This window comes from Ctenopharyngodon idella, chromosome 7, assembly GCF_019924925.1.
Source record: "Ctenopharyngodon idella isolate HZGC_01 chromosome 7, HZGC01, whole genome shotgun sequence".
Taxonomy (NCBI): domain Eukaryota; kingdom Metazoa; phylum Chordata; class Actinopteri; order Cypriniformes; family Xenocyprididae; genus Ctenopharyngodon; species Ctenopharyngodon idella.
This window is the reverse complement of record NC_067226.1, coordinates 16,132,155-16,159,046: the sequence shown is the minus strand read 5'-3', so window position 1 is coordinate 16,159,046 and position 26,892 is coordinate 16,132,155. Positions and strand designations below refer to the sequence as shown.

Below are 26,892 nucleotides of genomic sequence, written 5' to 3'. Positions count from 1 at the left end.
CCCTCCAAAGCAAACCACAGTTAGACTATGATAGATCTCAGAGTGTGGAGAAACCCTCAGCATCACGAAGACCCTCATTCTTCAGAGATGTTATCCATGTGGAAATATTTATCTTTCCATGACAGAGCTTTGAAAGTGGAACTGCCATATCTCTAATTTTACAAAATTACTTGCTATTTACAATACTGTATACTATTTAAAAATCGCAGATTAACATTTGTGCTACAGTTGTAATATGCAAAAATACATTTACATAGTAAAATATTATTCTTGCTGTCTAATCTTGTTGGCCTGTGTATTTGCATTTATTGCAGTTTACAGTGAGTGGTAAACACACAGAGAGGGAAAAAGCAAGTGTTTACAAGCACTTCGAAAGTTTAAATTCAGTCTGACTAAAGCAATAATTTTTCTTTTTAAAATGTCATATAAAGCTTTAGTCCGACTGAAAAAAAAAAATTGTTTTATGCAAAGTCAGATTAATAGACCTAGATATTGTGATTGTAGATCAGCTTCATCCAGCATGTATACATATTCAGACAACAGCATGTAAATGTATTTAGTTTTCAAGTTCAAATATTTTTTCTGAACACTAAATATCTGTGAAATCATAAAGTGGAATGTGAAAGTGTTCAAAGGGTTTGGGTTTCTGCTCACTAATGCTGCATTTATTTGATCAAAAAAACTGTAAAAACAGTAATATTGTGAAATATCATTACAATTTAAAATAACTGTTTTCTATTTTAATGTATTTTAAAATGTATTTTTTTCCTGTGATGAAAAGCGGATTTTGTAGCAGCCATTATTCCAGTATTCAGTGTCACAAGATCCTTCAGAAATCATTCTAATATGCTGATTTGGAAATTTCTTGTTATTATCAGTGTTGAAAACAGTTGTGCTGCTTAATTTTTTTTTTTTTTTTTGTAATAACAAAAGTAACAGCGATACATGTTATTTCCAAGATTATATGATGAATATAAAGTTCAAAAGAACATCATTTATTTTAAATGGATTATTTTGTAACAATATAAAACTCTTTACTGTCACTTTTGATCAATTTAACACATCCTTGCTGAATAAAAGTATTATTTTCTTTTTAAAAAATCGTACTGACCTCAAACTTTTGAACAGTAGTGTATGTATTTAAAGCTTTGATGCATGTAAGCATGTGCGTCATATACATGCAAAACATTTTTTTGCATTCCCTTCCTCTGCCATGACTCTTATCTTTTTAAAGTCAAAGGCACACACACACCTGTGCTCAGTCACACACTTCCTGTTACTCAAACATGCTGTTTGAATTAATCATTCATAATTCACGTGCTGATAGTGAAGCTGTCTGTATTTCATCCTTGAGTCTGAGAGCAATGTGGAGTGTGTGAGAGTGTGTGTGTGTCGAGAGAGGTGGGGGAGAGTTATCCGAAGCGCAAACCCAGTGACCCATACTGCAGGACGTACCTCCCCACTGGGTGGAAACTTTCTGGAGGCCATGCTGGGAAAACAAGAGCCAGAGATGGAAAAGACTTCAAGAGAAAGGGGCTACAGAGAGAATTCACAAATTCACATGAATTGTCTTTTTCTTTTCCCTTCGAAAGTGCGGCCTCTTATCTTTTCTTCAGTAGACAACGGCCTAGGTCAAACTGCCAAATTAGATTAAAAAATCTCACCAATTCCAGATATGCATGGAATTTTTTCTAACCAACAGCACATCCTTGAGGAAACAGTGAGCTTGACAGTGTGCATAGCTGGGAGAGCATCTTCTCCCTCTCCCTGAACCTGTCAGGCTCTACAGTGAGGTGTTGATGAACATGGAGAGAGACAGAGAATTCCACAGATAAGTGGTGTGGCCTATACTTCTGAGGGTCATGGATGGAGCATGGTTGTTGCTATTCCTTCCTTTGCAACTAAGAGAAATCATAGTCGTAAAATAAGAGATAAAGTAGCCGATAATGAGGCACAAATACGTATACACACAGGTAGAAAATAAAAGAGTGCAAAAGAGCATCACGAGGATAGGAAAAAACTGGGTAATAAAATTAATTTGAACATATGAGCATATTAACATCTCAGTATAGAGCTGAGAGCCCAGGTTATGACTGAGTCATATTGGGGAAACACTGGAATCTTGTGCCCTTCCTGCATTCATGCCATTCCTTCTATGATTACTTTGCCATTGCTGATTTCATTTTAGATTTTTTTTTTTTTCCTTTGAAAAGCACAAGGAAGGACATTTATCATATCTAGATCCTTATCTGGTGAGAGAGCATCATTTATCTTTACATTTTCTGTGAAAAAGCTTAGGTATTTCCTGTGCAAAATTCACAGTCATGATGCTGTTGTGTTGTGTTTGTTTGCAAGGGCATTGCTGTATGGATATTAGCTGTTTAAATTGGTTTTGGCATGTTACTCTGTATTTGCTAGGGTGTTCTGGGTGACTGCTAAGTGGTTGCTTACTGAACCAAGTCAACCAAGAGACCATTGGAAAATCTCTATGATTCTGGTCAACATTACGAATGTATTGTGTACGGAGTATATTTAAACTACACAGATTCATACCATATAGAACATACTTTTTTAGCAAGTACTTGTTGAAAAGAAGTACTTACACAGAGAGTATGAGAATCATTCAAAGGTATTATTAGTTCACAACTGACTCCATCGCTGAATCACAAATAATTTTTCAGGTATATCTGACTCTGATGTGAAATGAACTGGTAAATCTTACGTATTTTAGGAGTGTGACTGGTTATGTAGGCCTACATACATGTTTTTACATTGTATATTTTAAAAATACCTGTATGTAATTACATCTGTAATTAATTTCTGTAATTACATTTATGATTGTACACTGTTGACCCATCCCTTACCCCTTAACCAACCCTTAAACCTATACCACCAAACCTGTCCGTAACTTTACCCGTATCCCACCTCAACAGCAGCAAAAGTGTTTTGCAATACAATATGAACACAATAACTACATTGTCCTTATTTTTTTTATGCAAGTACATAGTAGTTAAGGTCACCTAATATAAAGTATGGACAAAAGTTTTGTTGTAATAAATGATATAAATTCCCCTTTAGAAAACACCTCTAATAATTACAGGCTGAAAAGAGCCTGCTGAGAACAGTAAGAAGCACTAGACGGACTAATTTACAACAGACCTGTAAGCTCTGCAGTCACTGAAAGCACATCAGCATTTATGCAACATTAAAAAAAAGATTAATCCAGGGCGTTGTATGCATGTGTGTGGATACTGTATGCATATGTGTGCGTAGATTTGTCAGGGTGTCTGGCTGTGCTGCTTTGCATGTGTCAGCAAGCTTGTATACACTGTGCCAGCATAATGCTACAGAGGCCCACAATGCAGCAGTCAGCAAGAGAAGAGAGGGGGAGGGAACAGAGAGGAGATGAGATGGTGAGTGGGTGATGGGGAGAGGGGCTAGGGGAAGAGTCAGGTCAGAACCTTGTTTTTGTGTGTGTGTGTGTGTGTGTGTGTGTGTGTGTGTGTGTGTGTGTGTATTTTTTGTGTGTGTGTGTGTGTGTATTTTTTGTGTGTGTGTGTGTGTGTGTGTTTGTTAAGAGTGTGTAGAGATGTCTGTGTAGTGGACTTTCACAGCCACAGGAGGGAGCCACTTCAGATGCACCACACAGGTTTGAAAGACAACACACATTAGGCATTCCATGCACTAAAGCTAAGCTAACCTTACTGTTTAAAATGAAATACCGTTTTACTGTTTACTGAATACTGTACACTGTACCTTATTTTGTTTAAATAGTAAGTGAAACAGTAGGCATAATGCAACAATAAAGATATTTCAAACTGTAGCTAAAGTGTATGCCCTGTTGTTCTCACATGGCCTTATAACCATGCATATGAGTGCCATCCAGTTATTATCCTTTAAATAAAAACAGTTATTTTGTATTTTAAATCAAATTTGTGTAAAATTTGGATCAAACATAATCCAAAAGCTACTATTACTCCATCACAGCAGGGTTGTGCACAATTCAGAATTCAGTTGAATTGAATTTTATTTGAGGAAGCAAATAGGATTTGATTTGAGGAAGCAAACAGAATTTGATTTGAGGAAGCAAACGGGATGAAGAATTGCAATTGAGATTTGAATTTCTATGTATTCTATTCATATAACTGCAGTAAATGGATTTTTGAATGATAGGTAACATGACAAGCCTTGTTTGAAAGTTTAAAAGTTTTGAATTTAAGGGCTCGCGCATTTAAAATGGTAGACAACATTGCGGAGAAATTAATCGTCGAGGTCCAGAAAAAGCCACCACTGTTTGACAAGTCAAACCCCCTTTTCAAAGATACTTTGAAGAAAATGGATATATGAAAACAATCGGTCATACCCTCAGAATAAATGGTGAGAAGTATAATGATATTATGCCAGGGTAGCAAACAGTGTAACATAAAATTACCTCAGGTATCCAGCGCTAGTTTCGACAACACAAACAGCAAAAACATGTTGTACACATGTTGAAACCGCAGCGCGTGAGCTTAGAATAAACAGACCGTTATCGTTCGTTGGTGTGGACGCAAATATAATTATCGTTATAGTTATCTTTATAGTTATCGTTCTTGGTGTGAACGGGCCTTAAGTCTATCTTGACAGCAGTTTATGGGCAAAACATGTCTTTAAACATGTTCTTTCGGTACTGAAATTGTGTTCAAATTGCAATCAGTTTTATCATCAAAATAATTGCAATATGATTTTTCACCAAGTAGTGCTGGGCTACCGTGCAGACAAGGCAATATGAAGGCTTAAGCTTTAATACAGTTCTTTAGCCATGTTTTTAATACTGGCCTTGTAGTTCAGTTATCTCAGGGTTTGATCACATTGATGGCCAGAACTGAATGTGTAATGCACGCACTCTCTTATGTGCTTTTCTCACTGCCAAAAAACACTCAAGCACACTTGCAGGAAGAGGTCAGTTTGCAGTCAGCTTTGTAATCCTAGACTAGTCTATAGAGTGGATAAAACAACATCTTTTTATTGTTTGTTATTAATGGGATGTTATTATTGATGCTATCACTCATCTGCCTGTTTGAAAAACTTCAGATTATCCAGTTTCATGTCCAATTTTTATCAGCAGAGGAACAATCCTCTCACTGAAGGAGATATTGTACAGAGTTATGAGGATGACCTGATTTCACTGACAGCTTTTGATTTTAAAGGAGCTCTGAAATTGGGTAGAGGGGTGTTATCAGACGAGACGTCGACTTCTTTCCCACCAGGCAGAGAGACAGACAAGGACCTCTGTTTCACCCCGCTGCATCAGTGCTGTGTTTGGCATGCTGCAGGGTCACAAAACAGGGATCAGACAGTGTTATGCAAGTGTTTGGGTGGCTGGATATTACTGTGTATGTGTGTGTACAGAAATGGCTGCGTGTCTTGAAGGCATGAGCACTCTCTCACAGTGTGGTCGAGATGTCCTTGTTAGTGTGTGTGTGTGTGTGTGTGTGTGTGTGTGTGTGTGTGTGTGTGTGTGTGTGAAAGCGACAGCCAAAACACTGTCCGTCGTCATCAGCGTAGGCTCTTTTTTTTTAATGGTTGCAGACTGCAGCAAATCCAAAAACCAAATCCACCCACTCCCTGTTTCTTCCTTCTCTTTTTAACTTTCACAAAAAGTATTTCTCAAAAGTATATATATATTAATTTAATTATAACATGTAATTTAATCCAAATATCTTCAGTGGCTTCTAGAAAAGTATAAAATGGCCTTTGGCATAAATCACATACCAAATTATAATGAATTTGTGAGAGCTTAGATTTGAAAACATATGTTAATAAAATTACTTTTTGTCCCTGGCAGCCTCACAGGAAGACAAATAAGGATTGTTTAGAGACCACAAAACTGAATTTTTCAGCTTCACATTTCATTAACTTCTTCTTTAGAAAAGCTTGCTGCTCATAAATATTTCCATAATCCTTGAGGCTGGAGCTTTAATGTACTTAGTTATTTTGGACAAGAGTGTCTGCCAAATGCATTAATGTAAATGTTCTCAATATTTCCAGAAATGCGTGCCTCTTGAGTGACATTGCGTAATATGGTTAATCTGCCCAGGTATCTAGTATGTTCTAGTTTGGGGAGTCTGTGTTGTATTACATTGGGAAGTTACTTGTATCCTTTCATTTCCCTTTTTTTGCTTTTGTTTCCTAATTTTCTTTGTTAAACCACCTCTTGTCTATATGGTCTCTCTCTCTCGCTCTCTGGAAAGTTTCATTCTCTTTTTCTTGTGCTTGCAGATGTGGTGTAATGTTTGCATACTTCCTTTATTCCTATATTTATCTAATTACAGAACTGCTGAGAAGCACTATCACAGAATGTGTATGAGGATGTGTATGTGATAACACACTTCAGTGTATTGCTTTATTGTCAGTAATGCACTAATAGTAGGAACTGAGCTGCATCAAAAAAGGCCATAAGTTTTCTATTAAGTCCAAACTACCATTCAAAAGTTGGGGTCAGGAAAAGTTTCTTTCATGCTTACCAAGGCTGCATTTATTTGTTCAAAAATACAATAAAAACAGCAATATTGTTAAATATTATTACTATTTTAACATGTTAACATTTTAAAATGCAATTTAAACTTTTGAACGGTAGTGTGTTTGTGTGCGTATTTATTTTGCATTTTTGTGATAAAAGTAACACATTTGAACACTTGATAAAAACAACATGTTTGACTAGATGTCCTCCTAGTTGAATACTTTCTTTGTTTGGTTTTTCTTATACTCAAGATAATGTTTGGCAGTCAAACCAACAAGTTCATAAAGTTCTCTTTATATAATTTTGATAATGTTTTGAGATCGCATTCTAGTGTGACTCCTTAATGGGGAAGAACAAGAACATCTCCCTTTCAGAAGTTTCTTACTAATCAGATGATACTCTTTAGGATCAGTAATATTTTATACATTTCTGTTGTTTTTCAGAAAAATTGTTCCCCTATTTCAAATTCACCATCACTGTCAACTTTAAGCATTTGTTCAAGAACATCATGGTTAGCAAGTCTTGCTCATTTTGAAGCTAGTGAATATAAGTGACTGTCTTTTGTAGAGGAATTTTTTATATAAACAGGGTCAAATTGACCCGTACTCTCTCAGAAAAAAATGGTACAAAAGCTGTCACTGGGACAGTACCCTTTAAAAATGTTCTGATGTGTAACATTTAGGTACTTATTTGTACACTTTTGGTACCAATATGTACCTTTGAGTTACTAATATGCAGCCTTTAGGTACAAAGGTGTAGCTTTTGAAAGGGTACCGCCCCAGTGACAGCTTTTGTACCTTTTTTAGAGTGTAGCAGCATTGTACCTTTGTTTAACAACATATATTCATCCGAGAGGGAGCGGAGGAGTCGCTGCCATTTGCTGAGGCCGGAGCCTGCTGCCGTCCGCCATGACAGGGGAGGAGCAGGGAACGGGGGGACTCGCTGCTGGCTGCCAGAAACCGCAGGAGCCATCGTTGTCCACCAGACGGCGGAGGAGTCAGAGGGCTGTCCACCAAGGGCTATCCAGTGCCACCAGGCATGGTGGAGGAGTTTACCTAGCTAGTGGAGGACCGGATGACAGTGCGTTTTGGGAACCGGACTAGGGGTCTGCGTCCAAAACCTGGAAAATGCTGCCTTCGGAGGACACATTTCAAGGTAGGAAGGCATCAAGACACGTCCAAATCCAATGCTAGCTTCACTTCCTGTTTCCTGAGATACCTTCATCTGATCAATTTTTCAAGGCAGCATAGATGTATCCTTAGCTGCCTTTGATATCCCACAATCCTGTGCTTTGCATTCTGTGACAGTTGAGCAAGAAAAATAAAGATGGCGTCCGAAAGTTGTGTTTGCTGGCTGGTTTCCCTGCTGAAAAAAACAGCATATGCTGGTTAAGGTAGGTTTTGGAGCTGGTATGCTGGTTTGAGCTGGTTTATGCTGGTCCTATGCTGGTCTTATGCTGGTCCTAAGCTGGTCCAGGACCAGCATAGGACCAGCTCAGGACCAGCATAGGACCCGCATAGGACTAGCACGGACCAGCATAGGACCAGCATAAACCAGTTCAAACCAGCATACCAGCTCCAAAACCTACCTTAACCAGCATATGCTGTTTTTTTCAGCAGGGTTGTGAGTAAATGTACATTTTTTGACCAACATTTTCCACTTTTGATGTAATTTCTAGCGAGAAATTACTACTGTAGTAATTAAATATTTGTTTAGTTCTCACCAAAGCTCGCGCTATATTGCGGTAGATCATTAAACTCTTATGCTGCCTCAGAAGTCTGTCTGAAATCCGTTTCATGAGGTGCCTTCATGCACAAACGCTGCCTTACAAGTCATTGCTTGATAAGGCAGCGAGGCAGCAGAGTCAACTACCTAGGTTTTCGGACGCAGCCTAAGAATTTTTTCCCTCTCCCATCTCTGTCCAAGGAGTCGTACGCTCTCCAAACGCTCTCACAGCACCCCAATGCCACACGCCGATCGGTCCGCGCAGCACCGATGCCTCTCGAACAAGCCTTCTATCAATAATGGCGGACTTTTGCGAACCTACATCGGCATCCAAACACGGTGAATCCAATGCATTCGTGCAGCTCGCCGTCATTTGTATACGGAGATTGCAATCGAGCTGCTATTAGCTCAATTAGCTGCTATTTCATAAATGGCGGTCACAAGTTTCTGTTCATTTTGTTGGCCACGATAACCACGACCCCAGCCCCTGACGCAAGCGTTCTTACTTCTAGACCAGCAATGTTTTGGTGATACTTGCGAACCACTTTTCCTGCTTCAGAGCTGGTGCTTTGGGTGTAGAAAGACAACAAACTGATTTGAAACTAGGCTCTGGCTCTGAACCAGCACTCAAACTGCCTTGGTGGAAAAGCGGTATATGTGGCAAGCAGAGCATGGCCAAAGAGCCGTGGGAATGGAGCAAGGCCGGTGGCGGAATTGCTAATAAGCGTCACTTGCGCGCCACACAGGCCTCGAGTCTCATGGAAGGAGATCCAGAAGGATAAACGGAGGAGTGATGACAGTGCAAGACGAAAGAGGACCAATCCTGGATTTTATGTTGGTGTTTTATTATGTTTATATGTGGCAGTCGTCCATGAGGGGCTTCGTTTTGTTGTTTGTTTATTTTATGATTAAAAGTTTTGTTGAAAGTTCGCCGATTCCCACCTCCTTCTTCTCTGAGACTTTATATTTAAATATATATATATATATATATATATATATTTACAGGGCTTGATGTTAACTTTTTTGCTCACCAGCCACTGTGGCTAGCCATTTTTCAAAGTTACTAGCCATTCTGCATTTTTACTGGCCACAATTTTGACATCGATACCATGGGGAAAAACTGCCATATAGATATTTTTAATATTATCTAATAATTTGGCAGCAGGTATATTAGGCTGCTGTCACTTCAAGGCCTGACATTCGGATCCATTGTACTGTTACACACGTTTTCTTTCTCAACCGTTTACGTTCATTTAAAACATAACTGACTGTGTTTACATGAATACTCGCCAAGACCTGCATTTTGACAGTATTGTGTGTATTTTAAGCGCAATAAGCAGCGAAAAAGAACTCAATTTAGTACTGAGAAGCAGCTTTATCTGAGCGCACTTTGGGTGTGAGCACAAAATCTGCAAGAATCAGTAAAATTATGTGCAATACTCGCAATCCCACGCCTAAATTCAAGCCCTGTTACACCAACAATATTCATCTGGAGCAAATGAAACTAGTGAGTGAGGAAGGCGGGTTTGTGTGTTACCATGCTGTCAGAGAGATGAGATATATAATTGTTCATGTAAAAATCACATCTGTGGATGATAACATGAAGTTTCAGCATAAAGCTGCTTTTAAGAGGGTTAAAGTGACCCACAACAGCTCGGGAAGGGTTGTTAGGAGACATGGACCGCTGGGTTCTAGTGGTTCTGATGGCCTTCTCAAAAACACATCCTACTCATTGGTTATGGTATCAGGCCAGACCAAAGATTTCAAACATCCAACACAAAAACCACAGACATTAACCTTACTTTCTCTGGTTTTTCCTCTCATAGTCTGTGTAATGATGTGAAGATAAGTGATATTAGCTAAAGCTTTTACTGTGGACTCAGCATTTACAATTGCCCTTCATGTGGTGCACTCAAGATGTCTCGATATATGAAATATTCTTTATTCACTCTTTGTGTTCTCTAGTTCTCCTGCTCTCTCTCTCTCTCTTTTTTTTTTTTTTTTGTGATGCATCTGCAGGATCAAGGTTGCAGGAGTCTTGACAGACCTCTCTGCTCTTGCTCTTTGGACCTGGGGGCACAGCTGTATGGGCATATGGCTGGGCTGTAGAAGAGGAGGTGAGAAGTGTGTGAGGTTGAAAAAAGAAGAGGGAGTGACAGAGAGAAAGGATTTAATGAAGCCCAATCACCAGACTGGTAATCAGATCAGATCGCACTCATAGTGGGCCTTTTTGTTTGAAGCTGCACCGCAGGATCTCCCTCCCTAATGTGCCAACTGCCTTCCTCTCCATTTATTCTCTACTCTCTCGCTCTCTATCCCCTCTTTCTTTCTTTAACCTCTCCTTCCTCTATGACATTGTCTCTTCGTCTCTTTCAGTCTCAGTTGAAATAATGAGACATACTCTATGACATACTTCAAATATTTATACACTACCGTTCAAAAGTATGGGGTCAGTGTGATTTTTTTTTTTTTTTTTTAGAGAGAAATTAATACTTTTATTAAGCAAGGATGCATTAAATTGATAAACATTTATAATGTCACAGGATTTTTACTTTAAATGAATTCTGTTATTTTTATCTTTATATTCATCAAAGAATCCTAAAAAAAAATGTATCACAGTTGCCACAAAAACCACAACAGTTTTCAACATATTAAGCAGCAATGAAGCAGAACTGTTTTCAACATTGATAATAATAAGAAATATTTCTTGAGCAGCAAATCAGCATATTAGAATGATTTCTAAAAGGATCATGTGACACTGAAGGCTGGAGTAATGATGCTGAAAATTCAGCTTTGTATCATAGGAATAAATTACTAAACAGATATTTTAAATTGCAATATTTCACAATGCTAATTTTTTTGCTGCATATTTTATCAAACAAATGCAGCCTTGGTGAGCAGAAGAGACTTCTTTCAAAACATTACAAAATACTACCCTAAACTTTTGAACCATAGTGTATATTTGTTGTTTTTTTTATTATTTGGGTATAAATACACATTTATATTATGTGTGAAAAATAATAAACATGATATTATAAAGATTAATTAAATAGAATTACATTTTATATTGTTATTGTTGCATTTATTTTTTATTTTTATTATTATTTTCTGCAGAACCTCTACCAGTTATACTATTGCTCTATATCTTATAGATTGGAATGGCACTGGTGAAACTCAAGCTATTTTATTTTAGCTTCAACAGACTTATCTTTCTTAGCACAATCTAAGAGGAAGAAAGAGTAGCACGCAATACTTTAGTTAGTGTGTGCTTCATGGAAAAACAAGGTCCTGTTCTCTCTCTAGAGACACATTTGTGTGTGTCTGTTTATGTTGAGTGTCACTGCAAAAAATGCTATGGGCCTGAAAGACTGAAATCATCTAATGGACTGCGGCTAAGATAACCATAGAACATTACGACTCACTATGGGTTTTGTAAATATAAGAATAATTAGATTTTTGTTGTTGCGTGTGTGAGTACTAACCCTAGGTCAGTAAAAGGTTGTCACATTTTATTTTTTGAGAAAACAAAAAATGTCAGAAAGGCAATTGCCACTTTCAACTGCAAGTTTGTGAAGTTGATTGTAATGTTTAATTGCTGGAGTGCAGAACAGGGTTTGCAGTGGTGTCTGAGGTTTCATGGTCTGATCGACGGCTTTCTGTTGACTTCGTTAGAGATGGTGAAATATGATAGTGTTGTTGAGCTGTAACTTCCCAGCTTTATCAGTGTCAGTTAGAGTCTGTGTGTGATTATGTATAGCTTGTTAGCATGTTAGCATAGACAGGTCACACTTGTTCTGTCCTAAAGGCTTTTCTCCTCCCCATATCTGCACACACACACACACACACACGTTTGTTTTTGTGAATTGTGGGGACATTCCATAGACGTAATGGTTTTTATACTGTACAAACCGTATTTTCTATCGCCCTACACCAACCCTACACCTAAACCTACCCATCACAGAAAACTGCACATTTTTCACACACACACACACACACACACACACACACACACACACACACACACACACACACACACACACACACACAAACTCTGTATATTGTACCTGCATTAATGGCCTTTTGCATGTGTGTCAAGTGACAAGGTGTGACAGACAATAATAAAGAGCCTCCAAAAACAAAAAAGCCCTGCAGAACAGATAACTGCATCACACACCATACAAACAGACATGTACTCTTATCTGGCAACACACCCAGACACATATTTCTCTTTCTCTCTCTCTCACACACGCACACACACTCTCTCTCTCTCTCTCTCTCTCTCTCTCTCTCTCTCTCTCTCTCTCTCTCACAGACACACAGGCTGCTGTTATTTTGCCCTGTCTCCCTCGACTCCCCTTAACTCTCTTCTCTCTGTCCCCGCTAACGGTCATCTAATTGATAAATAATTCAGTGCGACAGGTTCTCTGGCAGCCCTGTCTTAAGTAAGCAAAGCCTCTGATTTAGCAGTGTCACCCTCATGCTCCTAAAATCCAAGGTCATCTCTTGTAGATTGCAAGTGCTGCTGGACAGAGTCATAATGTTGTTGCTTTTTTTTATGGCTGGTAAGTTTTCTCAGAAATTGCAGTACGAATAACAGTTGTGATTCCCTATTGACTTTTGTTATAACATAGGCTTATTGGGAAAATGTGCCTCTATTTACATTTTTGAACAACTCAAAACTTAAAAAGAAAAGAAAAGAAAAGAAAAGAAAAGAAAAGAAAAGACAACATAGGCTACCTATACAAACAGTCCACTGCAGTTCCCTTTCGAGGGAATATCGACGCCGAGTCATGGTGTCCCACGAAATGGGAACGCCTTCAGCGTGAGCCGGTGTCTGAGTCACGTGTAATTCATGAACGAAGTCAGGTGACACAATGTTATACGTAGTCTTCTCTATCTTGTCTTCAGAAGCTGCTTTGTCTGTCATTGTATGTGCAAATTCTGTCTCTGTTTTAGAGCAGAAGTGAAAAAAAAAGAAAAAAAAAAAAAAAGCGTCAAAGAAGTTTAGGAGATGTGTCTCCTCGTGCCCCCAATCTATTCCTTGGGACGATGGACACAAGTCTTTTTTTCTTTTTTCTTTTTGTCTCGGAGAGGAGCACGCGCTATCAGCTCTTGAGGGATATGATTGTCCTCACTGCGAGCGTTTCAGTATAAGCTCTGCTCCCGCCTCACCCTCCTTTGGAGCTGCTTGACAAGCCTGAGATGGGCACTGCTCTTTGTCTTTCTCTGTTTACACACTCCGTAGGCCCCGTTCTGGATTTGGAAGCTCCCTCTGCAATTTGGACCTGTCACTGTTGAGATCGTATATGAGCCGTGCTGAATGTACTGGGGAAATGAGCTCTAACGATGACTGTAATGATGGTAAAAAGCATCTGCTCAAATTGAACTTTTCCGAGTTCCAAAATGTAACAAAATATGCTTTAATTTATTTTGTGTAATTTTTGTTAAAATATCAGGAGCGTTTTATACTATTGTGGCAGTTAGAGATCCATCCGTGTTAGATATACAGATCCGGTCTTTAAAGACCCGAATATGTAATAATGATTGAAACATTAGTGCATTTAAGGGTTTATAAAGACTTTTCATGCAGTTCCTTGTACTGTGCTATGACAGCAAAACAATTTTACCACAGTGCATGATTTGTAAACTAATACATTTTTATGTGTGCATCACATAGCCAGCTCCATGTGGCTTTTATGAACTAGTAAACTTGCTTGGTAGCTCACCTGGTACAGCACTGCACTTGCAATGTGGAGTCCAAAAGAGCTCAAAGACTTGTAGAAGCAAGCTAAAATACCTAATGCGTTTTTATCTCCTGTATGCTTTTTTAACACTATCGGTTAGGTTTAGGGTAGGGTTTAGTGTAGGTAATTTTCAAACATTATAAAGCATTAACATTTTAATGCCCCTCACTGGAAATTTCATTTCCAAACTGCCTTGATACCTACAACAACCATAGGTATTGTTATAAATGTAACAAAGCATTGCCAGATTCATGTTAATCTGTTTTGGATAAAACTACTTTTAGTGCCACTCACTTGACGTTTCACTTTGAAAGTGTCGCAAAATGTCCAAATGTCCACAGGCACCTTTTTTCCAATGAGCCTGGGTTATTTTTACTGTATGGGCAAAAACAGATTCAGAAAGATTCAGAATATATTTTATGTTCCTCATAACAAAGAAAATAATGGAACAATATGAGGGCGAGTAAATGATTTTCATCCAAGATCTGATACCATCCCTATACCTTATAGCTCACACACACGGAGACTAAAATATACAATCTCTTTATGTATCTCTCTTTTTTTCTTGCTGCCTCCAGGTCATGTTGAAATGATCCCATTTATAAGAAAAGCTCACAATGTCATATTTATCATTGGGAATTTCTTTAAGCCCAGACTTTTCAAATTGTTACTGTGCCAGTTTATGAATCATGGCAGAAGTGCATTTGAATTGGGCAAAATTTAGTTTCAAATATAAATGTTGCCTGTAAAGTTTTTGTGTACTTTTGATGAATAATGTAATAAAGCCTGGAAATAATACTTATTTGGCTGGTTTACAAGGCAACAGGCTTGTGTGACATTTCCCAGAAGTCTTTGTGGCAGCACAAAAACTATAAAATTCACAGATATTGCAAAGCTACGCAGAAATTGTACTTCATTTTGCTCTTTATTTTGTTGCAAATGTGCAAAAAAACCCTTCCTGTCTTTATCAGCAACTGAAAAAAGTGATAAAGAGATATTTTTTAAACCAAAATAATACATCACTTCTGAGTTTGTATGTGAGTTTGTCTGGAACAATCTAATCATTGACACCTCAGCTTTGTTATGATGTACATGTATGACTAACCAGCATGTGAATGTGGTTGTTTTGTTTTACTTGAAGAAGAAGTTCTGATGAGTGAACACTGCTACTTCCCTCTGATTACATAATGACTGTACTGTAGGTTTCGAATACATTGTAACCAGCAGACTGTTTTCTACATGGAAGGGCAGGAATGTGAGATTTCAATGGCGCTCTGTTTCTAACCTATTTTGCTCAAGGTGACTGAGCTCAACATAGTTTTAATATTTAATCTTAAACACACACACACACACACACACTCCTTACATACCCAGTGCTGCTGTTCACCTGGCTTAGTAAGGGGAAAAGCATGTTGGGTCATCCAGCTGTGTTCAAGGTGCTGATTTTAACTATGACTTTGCAAGATACAGTTTGGCACTAGACCTTTTTACTGGGGCACAAGTGAAATACCCAGTGAAATACTGCCGTGCCCCAGTAAAATATTACTGATAAATCCTTGTTTGAAGGTAGAGATTACCATATACCAGCCTGAGAATTATTTCTCTAGATAAGAATGGAGCAATAATGTCACATGTGTTTTCTGTCAGTTATTTAGAATCAGAATAGCCATACCAAATTTGCGAATTGCCCTAGTACTGATGAAAGGCTAGAAACATCTACACCTAAAAATGCCATTTAACCTTATAGCAACTGCCTAGTTTAGAGATTTTTCAGTCTATAATGCCTGCAAATAGGAGTGTAACAGCAAACACAATCAGTTTGGCTGGATCATTGCACTGTACAGGGGGAAAATGAGCTCTGCTTAACACGTGGCTTCTGGTTCCTCCTTCCTCTGTTTAATGGTCTAGAATGATTGAGTGTCAGGGTATAAAATTCTCTCTCTCCTAATGGCTGAGGGGAGAAGGAAGAGAAGAAGGGGGTTGGGCGGCACGACAAAGACACATCTTCCCCCATAGAGGCTCCATGCTGGGGCTGTCACCAGCTCGCACACATACACACACACAGAACCCCCACTCTCACACTGTCTTCCCTTTCCTCACCTCTCAAATGTGCATTTGGCTTGGTCTGTTACAAAAGTGTGCTGCAGAGCTTGAATAGACAACTGGCCGGGCAGGGGAACTGTGCAATCTATATAGGCAGGGGGAGGGAGAGAGAGCGCAATAGAGGGGAAAGGGTAAGGAGGCAGACCCAGCCCTCTCGGTGGCCATTAAGCTAACTCGTGGATCAATACTGGTTGTAAGTATGACTGAGCTCAGGCTGAAAGCCTTCTGCAGACCCGCATATAATGACAGCCTTATAGAGCAGCTGCACAGATGGGCAGAGCATTGCCAGGCCATGAATCACAAAGGGAGTGAGAGAATAAGAGAGGAGTAGTAAAAACAATGGGAATCCCCCGTGGAGGTTTTGTAGTTTTTTTTTTTTTTTTTTACATTTTGGTTTTTGAACTTGCCTTTCAAGCATAGAAATCAGTATTAGAAAGAAGTCATTTGGGTGAGACAATCAGTCTTTTTCTCCAGCGTGTACTGCTGCAATACTGGTGTGACCTGGACCACAGTCACCCATTGACTTTTATCTGTAGGGATCAAAAGGCCTTCTTGTGGTCATCTGATATGGATTTAGAAAGAAACCACACATTTTTTGTCAACGTCAGGGCGTAAGACTTTTGTTCGCATTTTTCTCGCTCTTTCTCTATTTATTCCTCCCTTTCACCATTTTATTGCCATTCAAATCAAGACATTTTTTATGGGCATTTCCACCAGAATTATGTTGCAAAAATCTAACAATTAAAAGTATATATATGACAGAAAGAAATGAAAGTAAATATTTGGTATTATATTATTTTCTCTGTAACACTGCCAGATCACAACCACATCAAAATATCACACAATGACAAAGCATTTTAGCACATTTTGTGAAATCTAAATCTCCCACAATGTCTATTTGTGTTTTTTCCTTCTTTTTTTTTTGCCCAAAAAAGTTGTCTTTAAAGTCAAGATGAAACAGAAGTAGCGACAGATCTTTTCTTCAGTATTCTGGCATACATCTGAGAGACATTAAATTGATTATTGAAAAGTAAAAATGTAGGGCAGGGACTTTGGTTGTTGACTTTGGTCTGTTGGTTGTTGGCTTGGATAGAGGCAGATCATAATTCGAGTTGAACTTGATTGAAAGGGGCAGCATTTTAGCGATTGGACTAAATGATTGGCAAAGTCTGGCATACATCATAAGAGAGTCTGGCATTTCACTGGAAGATCGAGTTATGACATATTGATTAAAAATTACGAAAAATAAAATTAAAAAATTAAAAATGCATGGATGAATCGTTCACAATAAGATCAATAAGATGCATTTAGAAAATAGAGTGAATTTCTATTTCATGCCAAATTTAAATATTTTTAAATTACATAATACTTTTAATGTATGTGCCAGATTTGGCTTTGATTTATACCAAGGAAGGGGAATTTATATTATTGGGAGTGAAAGTGAAAGATCAAATGTCCTCATGTGTCAGGAACAGGAAAGCACGTTGAGTTTTGTGCCAAGGCACCAGTATAGAACACATAGTGCTCGTGTATCCAAGCACTGCAGCTGTGGCTGCACAACTATGCACTGTGTAGAGAGCCTTTAAATCAAGATGCAGGGCCTCTCATCTGTTGTGCATGAAAGCTAAGGAAAAGAGAGGGGGAATAAGTGAGGAAGGGAGAGAGAGAGAGAGAGAGAGAGAGAGAGAGAGAGAGAGAGAGAGAGAAAGTTGAAGGAAGGAAGGAACCCTGCTCCCCAAGCACAGTAAGATGGGACGAGGAAACTGGACACCTTGTATAGAAAATTCCTCACACTGGACCTCTCCCCTTAAATCTGCAAACCAGAGATTTCTTTTTGGTGACAAACAGCATTTGTGTAAAAGCACTTTATAAGACCCTAAGAACTTACAGTGCAAGATATTATAGCATTTTTTCACGTATAACCAAAAACTGAAATGGATAGTTCATGCTCAACTAAATAATAAATAGCATTTTTTTTTTTTTTCACAAAATACATTCTCTCCATTCTCGTTTCACAAATGTTAAACAGAGAATGAGTGACTGTGACTCTAAAAAACACTGAAGCCAGTGAGTTCATTCACCCATCCCACCCCCCACCCCCCTCAGCTTTAGAGAACATTCCTTTCATAAATCTGTATGCCTGTGTGTGTGTGTATTTTTTTTTTTTTTTTTTTTTTAGAAACCTGAGAATTCGTGCTTGGTATGTGGAGGAGCTCATTATGGTGCCTGCGGAGGGCACTTGGGAACCTTCAGATATTTCCAGCATCTTCTCTAGCAAAGCCTTTCTCATGCTTCTCCTCTCATGCTAACAGACACACACACAGTGGTACTAACATACCCTGTAATCAGTTCTGTGCATTAGCACTTATGTGCAAAAGCCTCTCTTTTCTTTTAAATAGTAGGTGAGAGTAGCATGTTGTTCACAGTACTTGTTTTTTGAGTTTATTGAGCTCTTCATGTCCCATGTTCTTAATTTGTTCATGCATTTTCCTTTCTATGTAGAGACCTCTATGTAGAGGTTAATTGTGTGTATGTGTACATGTAAAAATGTCTGAAGGTATTATCTTGTTTGTCATGGCCACTCTCTCCCTTCCTACACTGTGTCGGAGCTCCTCCTTTCAAGAAGAGACCTTTCTCAGTCCTTTTCCCCCAGTGCAGTCTGCTGCATTGTATGGCATCACCCTTGTTATCCTGAAACCTCTTTCCTCCTGTGAAGAATGAAAATACGTTCCCCTGTTTTACCACAACCTGACTGCTGAGTTAAGCCTCTGATCAGACATTTGCATTCACGGACATGTTCCATGTTACTCAAAACAACACGTGTCTGAGGCCCAGCCCCACAGAACAAATTTACAAAGTCAATGACTCTTGGGACATTGTTGAAATGGTGACCTGCCAGTCAGATCTCTACTGTCACACAAAATGGTGGAAAACAGGCCTTGAACGTAACTGTTGCAGCTGTCTGCAGTACACTACTCTTATATTAATTCAGAGCCAACACTGCACATGCTGATCACATGCTATTGAAACAAAATGGGTTTGCTCTATGCATGACATTGCATCATACATTTATTTGAAATACTCTTTTAAGTATTACAGGTTCCAACCATTCAGCACAACATTCACAAAAGTGCAAAAAAGAAAAAAGAAGAAGAAGAAGAGAGAGAGGAAAAAAAAAAAAAAAAAAAAAACATTTTTAAGGTATAACAGAGTGTTTTATTTTCTAAGCCAAGCCATTAAGTTAAAATGAACATTACCCACTGATTCTCCCAACATGAAAATTTCAAAATGCTTCATCCTCAAATCTCTGTATTAAATGGTGACAGAAATGTGGTCTAAATTAGATTATATACTATTAAATGCTAATCCAATAAACCATTACAATATGCATCAGGCTCACACACAAAAGATGATTCTGTTCATTCAATTCATTTTTACCATTGTTACTGTCCAGCATTTCCATTCTGCCATCTTGTTTTTATTTTTTATTTTCTGTTCATATGTAATCATCATCTCCCTGGCTTACATATTCAACCAGGCCTGCAAGCTCGCCCTCTTCAATGACAGCAGGACACCGGCCACAAAGACTTCAAAGACCATCCGCTCTCTCTCTCTCTCTCTCTCTCTCTCTCTCACTCTCTCTCCCTCCCTTCCATTTTCTTTTAGGCTTTGACCCTCACTGTTTCATTCTTTTTTTGTTTCTCGCACTCTTAGCTCTTGGGTGGTTGTATTTCTTTTTGGTTAACCAGAAATTCCTTTGCCTGAGAGAACACAACAGGCATTTTTCACATTTATTTTCAGAAAGCCTGTGCTGTCAGACGATTGTTTCATTTGTTTGTTTGCATCAATATGGGATTCACATTTTAGGTTTGTTTCTCAGATTAAATCGACTCACTGTGGCACCTCTACCATGTCGCCAATCGGAGCTGGAACCTGAAAGTCAGCAGCTAAACTCAAGTCCTTTTTCATTTCACAGTCACTCAGCTCTTGAGGAGGTTCTTTGTCCTTCACCCCATTTACACATGCCTCAACCGGGGACTCAAGGACATCCGAAGGGGCTATGTCTGATGCCTGCTCATGGCATTCCCCATTTACCTTAGGGGGAGCTGACACAGATTCCTCTGCTGAGCCAGCACTCTCACAGTCTCCATTATTCAGCTTCTCATCTGTGACAGTCGGGGCAGTTTCCTCAAGGCAGAGCTCATTGGTTGAGGTTGATTCTAAGATGACAATAGTGGGAATGGACTCCTCTGCAATATTTTGCTCTGTCGTAGGTTCAGGTTGTGTTGGCTCTGGGGGTGGCTCAGGATTTGCTTCTGTTAGTGTGACCTCAGGAGGTGCAGCAGTTTCAGATTCAGGCTCTGTGACTGGTGTGGGTTCTTCTGGGGAAGGCACAGCCATCTCAACCTCTGCCACACTCAATGCCTCGGAAACAGGTTCTGGCACTGGGATAGACTCAGCGACTGGCTGTGGAGCTGCTGCCTCAGTGTCAGTCTCTGGTTCTGGCGTGACCACTGTGGTTTCTGTAATTTTGTCAGACAATTCACTGGCATTTGCAACCTCCTCAACCACCTTCTCTACTACCTCCTCTGTGACAGGTTCCACTGGTGAAGCTGCAAGTTGATGCGATGATACAGGCTCCTCTGGCACAGGTGCAGAATCCTCAAGTGCAGCTGCAGATTCCTCAGCCTTGGGGGTAGTTGCATGTTCCTCAGGTGCAGCTGCAGGTGGCTCGGCCACAACTGCTGGTTTCTCAGATAGTGTTATAGGTTCCTCTGCCACTGGTGCCGCTGGCTCAGCCTCAAGTTCTTCATGTATAGCTGGAGGTTCCTCTTTAACTGGCGTCTTCGGGGCAGCAGCTGGTTCTTCTGTTGCAGCCACAGGTTTCTCTGTCACTGGTGCCTCTGGTACAGCAGCTGGTTCCTGGAGTGTAGCTGCAGATTCCTCTGCTGCTGGTGCAGTTTCTGGTTCCTCAGGTGCAGCTGCAGGTTCTTTTGTCACTGGTTCCTCAGGTGCAGCTGCAGGTTCTTTTGTCACTGGTTGCTCTGGTGCAGCTGTAGGTTCCTCAGCTGCTGGTTCCTTAGGTGCAGCTGAAGACTCCTCAGCTGCTGATGCTTCTGGTGCAGCTTCAGGTTCCTTAGCTTCTGGTTCCTTAGGTGCTGATGCCTCTGGCGCAGTTGTTGGTGTCTCTACTGCAGATGCTGATACCTCTGGTGCAGCTGCTGATGTCTCTACTGCAGCTGCTGATACCTCTGCTGCTGGTACCTCCTGTGTAGCAGCTGTTGTCTCTACAGCTGTTGCCTCTGATGCAGATGCTGTTACCTCTGTTGCTTGTGACTCTGCCACAGCTGTAGGCTTTACAGCTGCTGGTTCCTCAGGAGCACTTGCTGGTTCTTTAGGTGCAGCAGTAGATTCCTCTGTTGTAGCCACTGGTTTTTCTGGTGCAGCATCATCCTTCTTCACCTCTGCTTGTGCTGTTGAAGGAGATGCAGTCTTCTCAGCCAGTGCTTCAGACTCTACCACAGGCGCTGCGGCACTTACTGCAGCAGCCTCCTGTGGTGCAGCCACTGCCTCAGTCACAGGGGTCTCTGCCTTCTTCTCAGCTGGTTCAACTGCTGCCACAGGACTCTCCTCTTTCTTCTCTTTAGGGTCACTGACATCATATCCCTTCTTCCGTTTGCTTATCTTGCCTCCCATGATGACCTGTGGGAGCAGAAGAACATCTTATGTAAGCTATAAACATCACTGCATTTCAATATATTTACATTTATACATTTGGCAAATGCTTTTATCCAAAGCAATATCCATTATGAGTATTATTCAAAAACCCATTCTTACAGTGTTAAGGCAGCATGTGATGATTGTATATAATGGGGTAGAATGATTTCGATTAGAAGTACAGCACTTTTAACTTCTGAATCCTTAGAAAGCTCGCCACCAAACCTACTGCTAATTTAAAACCAACACGTCAGTGTATTTTATAATGTCTTAATTTTTAATTCTATCAATCTGTATACAGTTTTACTACAAAAAAAAAAACTCATATATTTTACTACATTTTACTACTAAAAAATCATATAAAAGTCATTCACTTCTCTTGGCATATTTCATGTCTGGTTGGGTTAGTAAAACCACTTGGTTTGGCGAGGTAAAAAGACAAGATTCAGGGGAAAGGCTGATTATAGATAACATGAACTGAATAAAATTTGGCCACATTTGTCAATGCAACTGATGCTACTTAATTCTAATCTAATTAATTACATTATGTCGCAATTTAATCGCACATAAAATTTGGCTGAGATATTACCCCAAAAAGATAATTTAAAGTTGTTATTGTGTTAAAAGAGAAAAGCATCTAAAAGACATTACAAAAAGTAGCTTTTGAAAGAAATATTTTATTTGATTCAACATAGAATTTATTACACATAAACTTTTAGGTTACAACGGTCATGATTTTTTTCAGAAGCTGCATCTGAATTAGTATATAGATATAGGGGCCATTTACACAACACCATTTTCAACTAAAAAATTTAAACATTTATGCGTTTTTGCCATTCGTTTACACGACAACAACTTTTTAGGGCCCTGAAATTCAAATGTTTGAAAACGGGTTTCAAAGTGCAAGTTTTTGAAAATGTTATCCTAAACTACAAAAATGTCATACGCATGCATATTATTCGTTCAGTCTTAAGGCGGGTTAGTTTTTCTTTACAAAGTGACATCGCCAACTACTGGCCTGACATGCAGTACAGCATTTTTAATCGTTTTCGCGGATCCGTGTGAACAGGGATCATTTTGACAATAATGTCGTCTGTACTCGAAAAACGCAAAGGAAAAACTTTTTTTTCTTTTTGGTACATCGTTGTCATGTAAATGTAGCCATATTTACAGACCAGAACAATTTGGTTACCAATATTCTCCAAATATATTTTATGTTCTGCAAAAGAAAGAAAGTCATACAGGTTTGAAATGACATGAGGGTGAGTAGCCTAAATGTAAATAAACAGAATTTTCATTTTTTGGCAAACTATCCCCAAAATATGAAGTTATTTTTTTTTTTTTATGAAATGATACTCTAAATAAGAAACTAAATCTGCCAGTAGGTGGTGGTAAATGTCTAAATGAGTAAGTTATTGAGTCATTCATTTGATTCGATTTGTTCAAACGGCTGATTCATTCAAGAATGAAGTAAATAGGTGTGTTTGACTTGAAGCAGTGCTGCGCAGACCGATTGGTGTATGATGTCAAAATCCCGCGAGAGCAATTAGAGAGCAGACGGCTCTGGGCGGGGCGGGTGCGTTAAATAATTTTAAGGCATTATTTTTCCATAACTAATTAATTAAAATAACACGTTAAATCGACAGCCATTAAATATATATAGAATTGATTTCAAATATATGTGAAATTATGAAAGTGTGAGGTAGATAGATTAAAAATGTTTTTTTTCTTTCTTTCTTTCTTTTTTTTTTTTTTTCTTGCAAGGGATATGGCACTAATTGCAACCTTTTAAAAACCTGCAGTTATTGCAACTCAGCTGCAGCATGGCGGGGTTACAATAGGAGCTGTCCATAGTACTGCACTGGGGCAAACAAAGACCGGATACGCAGTCATACCCCAGTGCAATCTGCAAATGAGTCCAACCGCTGAGATGTGCTGCCTATGTCAGCTCTCACTAAAGACAGTTTTTATTACAGCCACTTACAGAGCTCTGTGCCAATAGGCTATGCTTCACAGCCTCTATTATTCCAGCAAATCTAGCTTGATGAAGTCATTCATTAATGTGGTGTAAGGAAATCTCCTTAATGACGGTCTGAAAGTTATGTCCTTGAAGACGTGGTGAAAAACCGGGAGCAAGAATGTCAAGCCAAGCCTATCCCATGGCTGCGGGTTATAACAATGTTCAATGATCAGTGCTAAAAATAAAACACATAACTATCAATGTTATATATATATATATATATATATATATATTTTTTTTTTTTTTTTTTTTTTTTTTTTTAAGTAAGAGACAACCCAACCCAACCCAACCCCCCCCCCCCCCCCCCCGCGCCAAACCCCCCCCGTTACGTCTCTGAATATGAAATTCTTATTAGTGCACAATAACGCTTCCTATTTCCTTAAAACAATGCTTTCCATAGAAATACGACATAGAAGGGATCGAAATACAAGGGGTTAAACTGGGTAAGAGCTACCTGTAACCCACAGCTCCATTTAAAAAATAAATAAAATACAAGCTTTTATATCTTACTTATATTTAGGCTACTTTAACTCAGTAGTTACATTTGAGACCAGTCACAAAATCCCATCCCATGGTAATATTATGCTCAGAAAGATTAAATGTGACATTTATAAAGTGACATTCAGATATTCAGCTATTTCTAGAAATAAAAAAATAAAAAATCACGTTGAGTTACTGAATAATCTAAATATGGGATGCTTTTGTTGCACGTTTATAGTTTTCATAAGTGACATATGAAAATAACGAGAACAAAGAACGGCTCGTGCAGTCTGCGTTCAGCTAGAATCTCCAGCCCCAATAAAACGCTTTGTTTTTTAAGTGATTTCCCCCGTTATTTAAAGAGACTATAAAATCGCGACTAACATTTTACTAACCTGTTTCTCTGATTCTGTTGAACTCCGCGCGAAAGAATGCGTTGAATGTACTTTCTTTTCTCCTGTAGTAGTGAATGTGATTCAGTCTGAGCCAGTCCTACTCTCTCCCTGAGGTCCAATCTGCGACTGGGCGTTTTTTCTTCTTTCACCCCTCCTGTTAAACCCACGGTTTGTGAGACATCTGTCGTTATCACAGCCTCTCCTGCCCACTGCCCACGATCCATATACCCTCCCTCTCCTTCTCCCTTCCCTTCCCCCTCACGTTGGGTGCATATTTTACTAGATTAGATGGGCTTTATAATGGGTTTTGGGAATAATGCCCCCTTTTCTTTCACTTTTTGAAGTGATCACTATAGCAACCGTATTCCTTTGACTTGAAGTTGGTGGGTTTGCCTTTTTTTCCACCTGCCTGTTTGGTTTTAGCACACATTTCTCTCTATGTGTGTGTGTGTGTGTAAAGACAGGGGTAACAGCAATTCTCCACCCCCATGGCTGAAGGAGAGGAGAATGAAGGGAATTGTAAGCAGGGCCTTCAAATTCAGTTGCAGTGTTGTTTTAACAGTGTAAAGACATTCACGGACTGATCCTGTCCTAAGCAATTATTCTGTTAAAGGAAGACCAACTAAAGTTGTTCTTATCTTGACAACTCCGAATGAATCAAATTCTCTGCGTCTGTAAACCACCAGAATATTGTTTCTGATTGACATTTTGTTTCACAAGACAGAGAAGTCAAGTAATGTGAAAGAGAGCCATGAGGTCATTCCTATAATTACATTCCACTTTAAGGCAGTCTGATACATGGCACTCTTGTGTAATTTGGCTGCTTGGTGTTAATAGTACAGGCAGAGTTGCAATGAAATTCTACTAGGCCCGTTCATATGTACTCTAGAAATATGTAAATAAAATGAAAGATATACAAACATTAACTCTTCTTCTTCACCTTTTATAACAGGCTTCACATTCAACAAGCATCGACTATTCTAAATGATGCTCTAAAATGAGAACATTTTGTCTTATGTGCCCTCCAACCACCATATGTTGAATACGTGTTTAAAAAGACAATTAAATCTGAGAAAGAAATCACAGTAAAGTTGTAGTAAACAGTAAGTGATTTTTAACATTACAATAAACTTAGAATATTTGAGAAGCAATGAATTAGGTAGTAGACATAATCAGAATGCAAAAACAGAAAAATAAAAGGTAAAGGATGGTCTGTGTCAATAATTATTGATCCTTATGTAGACAATATATATATATATATATAGTTTTTTTTTTTCATCCCAGGCTCATGATTAAATCACACTGAGGGGAGGAATGAACCAGCGCCGCCCTTTCATCACTGCTAGACACATGGAATGCGATGAAACATAGTCGTGAGAAACTAGTTTCCTCTCTCTAGTTCTGCGTGTTTTACAGCACAGCTTGCATTTTTTTGAACTAGGCTAAATGTCAAGATTAGAAATCATGCAATCTAACACAGGATTTTACTGTCAGATACTTAAAATATGAGCTTGTGGTGTTGAGCGAAAAGTGTAAATACATGTTTTGTTTCTTGACAGTTTCAATTATCTACATTCATGTCTAAAAACTGCACAATGTTTTGATTTCGGTCAGCTGCTGGTAATTTGTTAAAATGCCCAGCTATTCCAGGCAGAGAGTTCAAGGTTACAGAGTTCCCAGACTGAGAGGTTTATGATCTGTGAGCTTATGCCCCATAGAATGTTTGGCAAGCGTATCATATGTGATTAATCATATGTCTCATGTCTAATAAACAACAACAACAATCATGTTTGCTCAGGAGCTTTCTTTTTTGGGGAAAAAAGAAGACAGCAGCCTCTAGTGTTTGAAGAATGATGGTGCATCAGGAGTAATGTTCAGATCTCAAAGCCTGTGAACAAGAGGATGTGAATATTGATGAAAGACAGAATTACAAGAATAACATTTAAAATAATATATCTTTTTTTGTGCATAAATTCAAGTGGAACCCTTATGAAAGCTAGATAAAAAAAGCTGAATCTTGACGTTTAAAATAAGACTCATTGCAGTTATTATCAGGGTTATTATATAAAGACAATAACAACTAAAAATGACAAAAACACAAAACAAAAGGCATACAATAATTCATTAAAATGTGATGTTTACAATTGAGGGTTTGGTGCTTTGACTCCTTGTGTCAGTAAAAGAACATGTTTTCTTGGCAGCAGG

The 26,892-nt window shown here is 38.9% G+C and overlaps 1 protein-coding gene across 1 annotated transcript; it reads right to left on the bottom strand.

The window, feature by feature from the left end:
* Positions 1 to 19,125: 19,125 nt before the first annotated feature.
* Positions 19,126 to 24,924, bottom strand: si:dkey-56m19.5 (calphotin). Its single transcript, XM_051899650.1, has 2 exons — positions 24,688 to 24,924; positions 19,126 to 21,777 (listed from the first exon to the last, which is right to left on the bottom strand). Exon 2 carries the CDS (start codon positions 21,769 to 21,771, stop codon positions 19,966 to 19,968), a length of 1,806 nt encoding a protein of 601 aa, XP_051755610.1. The 5' UTR covers positions 21,772 to 21,777; positions 24,688 to 24,924; the 3' UTR covers positions 19,126 to 19,965.
* Between the last annotated feature and the right edge of the window lie 1,968 nt (positions 24,925 to 26,892).

Coding starts and splice junctions, on each gene's coding strand:
- si:dkey-56m19.5 (XM_051899650.1), bottom strand. CDS start 21,771: ATGGGAGGCAAGATAAGCAAACGGAAGAAGGGATATGATGTCAGTGAC.